Genomic DNA, 9,665 nt, shown 5'->3' with positions numbered 1-9,665 from the left:
TCCTATTTTCATAGGTGAACTATATTGTATGGAAATAAGAACTAGAATTATGAAAGTAAGAGTATTTCAGCTCTGGGTACTGTGAGCTGAAATGCTTCTCTGGCTTGAACACTGCTTCTCCCTCTGAAAAGTTGGGTAGGCCAAAAGCAAATTACATGCAGCCGCACTTCCTAACAAGGTGACACCCTACGTAATCAAATGGAAAAAGCAAGAACACTCACTAAACTAGGGTAAATAAAAAGTTACATAAATGTTATATAAATATTATGATTTACTTTTGAGATACCATAAGGCTGGGTATACATGAACGATTTTAAAAACGCATATAAACATTCCTACCACGTTTATGTGATTTTATGCACTTTTACAAGCCTTTTAAAGCCTAACTTTAAAACGCTAAAAAAGTTTTATAAACGCCTATGACTCGTTTTACCGCGAATTGCCGCAATTTGCCGTGATTTTAAATAAGCGTTTTTAAAAGTTTTACTTTTAATCCTTGCAGCCCTAGAGGAGCTGTGACATGTATTACAGATACAGAACATGTCACAGCTCCTCTAGGGCTGCGGGAGTAATCAGGGGAGCGGAGCTGTCAGCATAGCAGAGCTCCGCTGACTGCTCTGCTCCCTGATTGGCTGGGGAAAGGGAAATCCTGATGATGCTTGAGCTGTCATCAGGGTTTCCTATTTCTCAGGAAATCACAGGGCACTAGAGATGAATGGGCACAAGTCTCCCCATTCATGTCTATTGGTGAATGGCTGGGAAACGTAAAACCTCAGCCAATCACAGGACACCAGAAGTGAATGGAGAGGCTTGTCCTCATTTAACCCCTAGTGCCCTGCGATCCCTCACTGTCAGGAGGATTTCCAGGTCTGTGCTCATTGCAGCCCTGGAAATCATCCTGTCATTGGGATAACCTGTAAAAAAAAAAAAAAGTTTTGTTACACAAACACACACATATTTAATAAAATAATTTAACATTAAAGCCTTGCCAATTTTTTTTGGCAAGTAAGGGGTTTTATGTACCCCTGTACTTATACACCAAGGTGGGGTGGTGGAGATCTGGGAGCCTGGTGTAGATTAGCCCATTGGAATGCATGGGGACTTCAAACATGGGCTTTAAAAGCCTCAGGTTAAACGCTGCAGAAACAGTCCATGTAGACTAAGCCTTAAGTATGTTTTGGGGCACCAAACTAAATATTACCATATACAATTAGAGCTGTTTAACAAAATATATACAAATAATAAACTGTCAAGAATGATACATTAAGACTGTTGTTGCAGACTTCTCCAAATGTTAGCTACCTGTCTGTCACCATGATATTCTTGCTTGAGCTTTTTTTTTTTAAACTAGAATAGGCTTGTAGATAAGGATCCTCTCATAATGGATACCAAATAAAAACCAATTACACAGAAACCACTGATGTCAGAGGGTCAGCATAACAGTTGGCCAGTTAACAAGGCCAGCAATGGTAACCTTTGAGTAAAAAAAAAAAAAACACATTTCCAAATTAGTAATATTTTGAAACATTTTCCATGTCACTAACACTTTGATCTAACCCTGATATTTATTTGGGCACAGTAGCCAATTTTCATATTCTACTCAGCACCATGGACAGTGGATGAGATGTACGGTGCATTGGTGTGATAAAAATAAATAGATCTAGCAAGTGTTTTAGTATTGTACTGACAATATTTAACACTTGATATAACTGTGATATATAGAAAAAATCAGCAAAATAAATAAACAAATACAAAGCAAAGGAATAAGCCTATGGCATATATGCTTCATAAATATATGTTTAGCAAATGTTGTTTATGCCTCTTTGATCTGTTAAAAGGAAATTTAAAAGATTTCTGTTACACCAACTTATCACAAACAAACAAAATACCCTGTTTATACATATTCTATTGAATTTTAGTGGGCTACAGTATTTTAGTATTTACCTCTTGACCTGGTGTTTCCTGAGCTAATAATGCAATGTAACACTTTAACAAGAGTCTGTTAGGTGTACTTTTTATGAGAAAGTGAACTAAGGCTTCCATACACATTTTGATAGTGTTAAAGGTAGTTTAATATGCCCATTACAGCCTCACTGGCATTTATTGAAAGATTTGCCATGAGTGCAGAATAGGAGCCGTGCATTTTAGTTACGAAGATGATTTGTATTTGGTAAAAATCATTCCGATATGTGTGTGTGCTTTGTTTATGTAAAACTATAGCTACTATTTATAACATAGGGTTGTGTAGCTTTACTGCATAAAATTGTGTATAGATGTACATAAAAACAAGATATACTACACCTTTATTTTCAGTCCTCACTTGAAACTAGGAATCACTTTCAGCAATAGGTATATATAAACTTACACCTCTCTGTATTCCACAAACGTCTTATGTAGTATTTAAAAAACACACACAAAAACACAGTATACACAAGTAAACTGTTCGCCTAAAAATTGAGTTCAGTTCTTAAAAACACAACCTAACCTCTGGCTGTGTAATGGTAATTACTAATGTTCCAATACCATTAGAGAATGAATAATGTTCCAAGAAGAAGCACAAACACTGCATTCTGCATGTGCTTCACTTCCTGTGAACTACTTAACACCAATCGCTAAAGCTATGGAGAGGAGGGGTATCCAATTCAGGAGTGAGAAGGGTGACAACACTTTACCCCCCCGCTAACAGTATAATTAGTGACCCTAGGAAAGAAGGTTTGGTACTGTTAGGCTCTCCAGGTAAAAAAATATGTTTAATGGACTGTGGACAAACTTAAAGACAATTTAGCCACCGCCCCCCATTTAACTATACAGAAAACAGAAAAATGAGTAAACAGGGACTTAATAGGTCAATATGCAACATATGGCTTACAACACTAATGGAATCAAAATCAAAGCAAAATTGTTATTGAATACACAAGCATTTTAAAAATTTTAAATTTTTTGTTATTGGGAGTGATTAGATTTTAATCTTTGGAAAATGTATAACTAATAGGTCATACACTGGATGTAAAAAGTTAGCATATTTGTTAAGCTTTTAAGCATGATAATGATTGGTATTTTCTGTCCCTTTTGGTGGTCACTGATGAAAATAATAGTTGTTCTGGCAAATAATAAATATTACCATATGTCTACGTGTTCTGAGCATTCTGGTAATTACCATATTATGAAAATGTTATAAAAAGTGTCTGTGTTAAATGAATCAATGCTGCTGTGTTTCTTTATGTCTTAGTGTTTATTTTGATTAAATATATTTTATTTGATACTTACATGGAAATTAAATTAAATGTGAAAAAAGGATGAATTGTTTTCTCTTCACACATTTCTGTTACTGTTGTTCTAAAGCACTTTGATTGACTTCTATAATCATTCTGAAATGTGTTTCCTCAAATACCACTAAGATAATGTATTATACAGATGTTAATATCCCTGGGACCAATAGGAACTTGTAGAGGAATGCTCATTGCCATAAATTCACCTCAAACAGCTTTTGCTAACTTGTGACTGGCAAAACTTGAAAGCCCAAAACAGTTAGTCAGATGCCTAAGGATTTCCTCTGTAATCCCTCAGTTTACCAAGGCATAACACAGCTGTAAAAAAAGATACTTGTGTGGGAACAATGCATGTTGGCTCCCTCTAAACCAATTTCACACAGCCTTCATTTCTTTTGAGCATATAATTGAGGTTACATTGAAACAAGAAATATGCACATATTTATTAAAAGTTTGCAGAAATGTTATCATATTTTCCTGTATTCTAAATGTGTACATTTACAAACTCTGCAGAACTCTCATACTTCAGAGTGGTGAAAACCGTGTCATTTTATTTATGTACAATTTAAGTCTAGGCCTATTTTTAACGCTATGAGTTTAAAAGAATGAGGGAAGGAGCTCTGTAAAGTCCTTTGATATTTTCCAGCAAACTAATCCCTAGGTAAATACGCAGAGGACTCTTGATTTAGAATTATCATGGTGCTGCATAGTGTTATGTAAAAAATAATTCCATTCTCAATAATACATGCTGAGTGTTTATATGCACATTGGAACAGCTTCAGACAATTTGCTGGCTTGATGGAAGCCAGGGCTTCCCTATAAATAAATCTCTAGAGCTACATTGTCAGCAAGGGTGTAGACTGGGCTTCCACAATCAATGCCATGCCTTGGTGGTGTTGGAAGAAATGTCTGAGCCAAAAGCTTTAACAAAAGAACTATACAGAATTATAATACGAGGTACAAAGAGAGAGGATCAGAAAAAAAGAGACTTCTATAAAACATTCAATTAAATTCAGATTTACCCCAGGGCTTTCCTCTGAAAGTCTAAGTAGGAATGTTTCTATAAAATTATTATGTGACTAAGGCCTGTTAAGTTAATGGAAATCTAATTGTAGGGTGAAATAATGTTCCAAATGTGCAACTAAAAACTTTCCAACTTCCAAAAGAGTTTCAGCTATCTGTGTATAACAGAGTAAATTGCCCTTAGCCCTTTGATGCATACATGCAGACTGCCTCATTATAATAACTGATTTCAAAAGGGATGTACAAGCTCCGGGAATGAAAATGCCATGTCGATCTTGGCTACTGAACCAAATTCAAAATTCATATTTAAATTTGCATTGAAACTGTAACAGCTGGAAACTAGTTGGCTGTTCTGTAATATTTAAGAAAATTTTTGATACGTCATTGGCAATTTAGGTTAATTTGATTTTACCCAAAATTGGCCTTACACTGTGTTAATGACATATGACTATGGTAGGGACGATAAAGTGTGAGCCTTTTTGAGGGATCATTAGCCTCATGACTATGGACTTTTTAAAGCTTTGCATAATATGTTGGCAATATATAAATACAAGTAACTAATTACATTGATTAATATAACAGTTATTAGATAACACAAGGTTCAGGAAACTCATGTTAAGTATTTTTTACATTTTTATTTGTTCTTATTTATCTACTTATTTATTTCCAAATGAGGAAGAAACTGCCCACTGCTGAAAACGGATTGAAAAATATATATATAATATATATAAAATATGAATACGGTTTAAAATATCTAAGAAAGAAACATTTTCATATTCTTAAATTATATTGTCAGTTTCATTTCTAATCCAAAAACCCTTAGAAACAGTTGTAATAGCAACTGACCCCATTTATTATAGTGTCTAAAACAACAAATGTAGTTTGCCCATTGCAGCCAATCAGCTCACAGCTGTCAATTTGTCACCTCCGACTGTGTTAGGATTACAGTAGAGATTGACTTGCACTCTGTTCTCCACTTCATTTTCGTAGTTTTATTTAAAATCAATGACCACAGTTTGACATCATGTGAATAGTTTGATGTTTCTGTGGGAGCATAGCGGCCATAAGATTTGTATAGCAAAATGTAGTTCTCTCATTAAAAGCAACTTTTATTTTTTAAGAAAGAGAAAAATGATAAATGCTGAATTCTGTCCAGTTGGAATGAGTCTGTAACCTTTAAATCATCATATAATCAAAATATACCATATATTGTAAATGTTTTATATTTTATTAGTTAGGAGAATTATCATAGTTACCTTTTCCCCAATTTCTCCGGGTGAGCCAGGTTCCCCTTGGCTTCCTTTTTCTCCCTACAGATGCAGTAAATAAGGCAATGTTTAGTAAGGAGGGTAATACAGTACAGAGAAACACGCATAAAAGTTTGCCTTCAAGCATACTATAGCCAAACTAAAATTTTCTAAGCTACTGCACTTTGGTCCTTAACTTTTACCTAATTTATTATTGATATATTATTGTTCAGTTTATATATTTATTCAGTATATATTTATCCAGTACATATCAAATAGTCCTAGAAATCATTGTAAAACATTTCAATGTTTTAAACAAACTGTATATATAGCCCCACCTGGGAAAGGCAAATACACTTGTCATGTTTAGTATGACATTATCCACTAGTTTTCAGGAAAGTATGGAACTGGTGATACTCATCTTTGCTATTGGCTAGCTAGTAAGGCATAGGGTATATGCGCAAAACAGCCCTGTGGGAACATCTTTCTCTTCCATTGTCTGCTACAATTTGCAGACATTAGAAGAAGCATAATTTGAAAATCATTTTCATTTTTTTAATATGCAGGTATGTTTACACTATATCTATGGAAAAATATTTTTTAAATTTGGGAGCCTGAAAGGGTTGAGACTTTTTATGCATTTGTTTTGCTGTCTGTAATCCCAAAGAGAGAGATTTACCCTTCTGTTTGTCTACTGGACCACTGTCACTGGGACAGAAAATAATGAAAAATATAAAATCTCAATTTTTATACGTGTTATGACTAATATATAAAAGATCATTTTCTTTACTTTTGAGAGGTAGCCTCTCAGTTTCTTTTACTCTTTAATTGTTATTGAGATACAGCAGCTTATTGAATAAAACATATACATAACATAGAACATACAATAGCAGAACCACAGATAAAAATGAGATGCAATACACATACTGTTAACAAAAACATGACTTCCTTCAATAGCAAAATCAATATAATCTAGTACCATAAAAGACCTGTAATATTTATCAGTTTGTTTGTAGGAATCCGAGTAGTAGAATACCCATTAAGTCAATGTTTGTGTAAACTTATGCACCTGATCAGGAGAGATTATGATTCCTCCCTCAGGCAAGTATCTTGGACCCTAGTGACCAACCACAGATCAGGAGACTGGTTGAGGATTTCCAAAGCACTGGGATCAGACTGCGGGTCGCTTTGAGATTTAAAGTTAGTAAAAAAATTGTATACACAACGCAGGGATTTCCCTTGGTCAGGTAGTAAACATAGAGAGGGGGTAAAGGGAAACAAAGTCTCAACTATCTGTTAGCCAATTTTACAGACTTGCTGCCAGTACATCTTGATCAACACGCAGGTCCACCAAATGTGCAGCATTGTGCCTGTGGCCTTTTGGGACCTCAAAGAATAATAATGATATCACACACAAAAAAGAAGTTGTACAGTAGAAAGAGAACTGCTGCATGTTGCAGTATAACATATAAAAAAAAACTTGGCACCCGTGGGGACTGGATTTTAGTAGAAAATATTAATGAATTTTAGAGAAAATAGGTTAAAAATATGAAAAAGGTGCATTATGTAATATTTAAAAAGAAACTAAACTAAAAAAAAAAAAAAAAAAAAAGATTAACCTTCAATCCCGCAGGGCAGTCAGATCCCTCCGGGGGTGTCTGGAATATGGTTCCGTGTCCTCCCGGTATCCTTTTCAGAGCCTGCGCTCCGGGCGCCACCATCTTCGTCCCTTCTTCCGGGTTCTTTATCCTACGTCACCCGACCCAGACGCGAGATCGAGTGACGTAGGATTAAAAAAAATGTCGATCTTACTGCGCATGCGTGAGACTGTCAAATTTTTTTTTCCTCACGAAAAGGCTCCTTCTGTGCATGGCCGAGATGCTCGGGCATGCACAGAAGGAGCACCCAAGAGCCTCCCAGGATGCCTGACGTAGGTATCACGAGAGGTTTGCGCTCCTAATTCATTCTTGATCGCCTAGGCCTGAAAAGACATTGCAAAGTCCTATGAAATTATTTTTATGATTACATAGGACTTTGCAATATCTTTTCATAAAGATATGTTCACTAGTATAAGTGGATTGTAAACCTATTCCTACTATCTTCCACCTTAGTTTGCAAAACTGTGATAATTACCATTTGAAATATTAGGCCCCAAATGAGATTAAAAAAATAACATCACCCATAAACAACTATACGTTTTATGAATAATTGAACTCTCTACTGGATGAACTGCTATGATCACCTGCTTTCCCCTAGGGAAAGATTGTTATGATAAAACTAATATCACTATATTTGGAAATAAAATAATTAATATTAACTTATGTTAACATACTTTTAGTCTCACTATTGTTAATTAACACAATTGTTATTTTGAGCATTAATAATTTACAATAAATGTAAACTTCACATGTCTAGCTCCCACATAGAAGTACTTTCATTATCCTAACAGACATTCTTGGTGAGAGCATATATTAGCATTATAACCTCTTGGGCAGTAGCAAACACTCAGCATAATTTTATTTATATATATCACACACGGAGAGACAGGACCACTAGGGGGCGTATGGAGGTGGTGCGAGCCCTGAGAAGGGCCAAGGTGCAGAATCTAAGCCATAACCAGGTTTTCCCCAGAGCCTCTGATGGTGAGGATGTTGCCCTGCTGTTAATAGCCTGGTTGAAGTCCTTGGGCACACCAAGGTGGGCAAGCATGGTACCAAATCACCAGGCAGGAGAATAGTCAAGGAAAGCCAGGATCAAGACAGGCAGCAAGCAAGAGAGGTCAGGTCACACGCTAGGGGTCATGAGCCAGGAATCCAGGAGACAGACAGAAATGACACAGGGGCCACTGCGGGCACAGGGAACACTGGTGACACTGGAAACAGCAGGAGGCACAGGAGAAGCAGGGATATCTACAGACAGACAGGAACACAGGAACAGCACAGGGAAGTTGGCTAGGAACCAACAGACTGGACAACGAGGGTTTAACACAGAAGCCGGGCACAGTAAACACTGGATTAGGCAGCAGGTATACAGGAACTCGTTCACAGAACTAAGGGCTCAGCACAATGGAGACACGACTTGATGCACGAACACAAAGTGCAGTCTGAGAGCCAGCTAAATAGCCAGGGCTGATTAAAAGGCTATCTTTTGATTGGCCAGCGGATTGGACGGAATTGATAAAGCTTGGAAACAGAGGCACGCCCAGCTTCAGAACTGCAAGCATGCGCAGGAGAGGGATGCCTGTGCTTTAGTGGCTTTAGTGAGGAAGAGATAAGTGTGCCAAAATATATTATATATATATATATATATATATATTTTATATATATGTATATATATGTATATATATATATAAATATATTGGCAAGCAGAAATCTTACGAACTAAAGTTTATAAAGATCATTTCAAAAATACTATTTCATTGCAAGCCAAGCAATGCAGATGACAAAATATCAGCAAAATGAATGAGGGAAACAAGCGTGATTTTCTCCTTGTCATGATGTCTAAATGCATAATCCTCCACTTCTTGGACTACTCTATTTTAAGAGGAGCATCCAGTTGGGTTGGGTTACAGTTAATTTCAAGCTTGCTGCATAATACATTTATATCATATCCTGACTACCACATGCAAAGCTGAAAGCATGTGTTGCTGATATATCTAATAGTTTAAATATGTGGGTTATTCATGATGAAAAACGAATAATTTTAGTGTCCTTTTCAGCACAGTACAGTATAGTACATTTTTTTTCTGAAAAGGTTAATGGACTATGGAAGTATGATAATAAAACATCACTAATGGTCCATGATTCCAATGGCAATTGGTTGATTCCAAAATAAAAGTTTAAGAAGTTAAAACAAAGGGGGTATTACTCCCATTGTAATAAACCAGTATGATTGCAATAAACCAAATTACATTTTTTAAATGCAAAAAGGATTTACCTACATCCCTCAAATGAATGGAATATTTTTCTGTCAGCTCATAAAAAGTAATGTGTCAATTTCATATGACCAAACTAAACAAATGTTTAATTTATACATGAGATGTTTATGCTAGGAGTTCCTTAAACTGAGTTAAAAAAAAAAAAAGGTATGATTTGCTTAAAATATGAATATTGTCACATCAATATAT

At 35.7% G+C, this 9,665-nt stretch overlaps 1 protein-coding gene across 1 annotated transcript in view; it reads right to left on the bottom strand.

The window, feature by feature from the left end:
- Positions 1 to 4,085: 4,085 nt before the first annotated feature.
- Positions 4,086 to 9,665, bottom strand: part of LOC140329791 (collagen alpha-1(XIX) chain-like) — a 94,607-nt gene continuing 89,027 nt past the window's right edge. Inside the window, exons 9-10 of the mRNA XM_072410184.1 lie at positions 5,549 to 5,602; positions 4,086 to 4,190 (exon numbers count right to left, since the gene is read on the bottom strand). Coding sequence (XP_072266285.1) covers positions 4,086 to 4,190; positions 5,549 to 5,602 — 159 coding nt within the window. The remainder of the gene's footprint in view (positions 4,191 to 5,548; positions 5,603 to 9,665) is intronic.

This window comes from Pyxicephalus adspersus, chromosome 4 (genome assembly GCF_032062135.1).
Source record: "Pyxicephalus adspersus chromosome 4, UCB_Pads_2.0, whole genome shotgun sequence".
NCBI lineage: Eukaryota > Metazoa > Chordata > Amphibia > Anura > Pyxicephalidae > Pyxicephalus > Pyxicephalus adspersus.
Note: the sequence above shows the minus strand (reverse complement) of the source record. Positions and strands in the feature narration are given on the sequence as shown.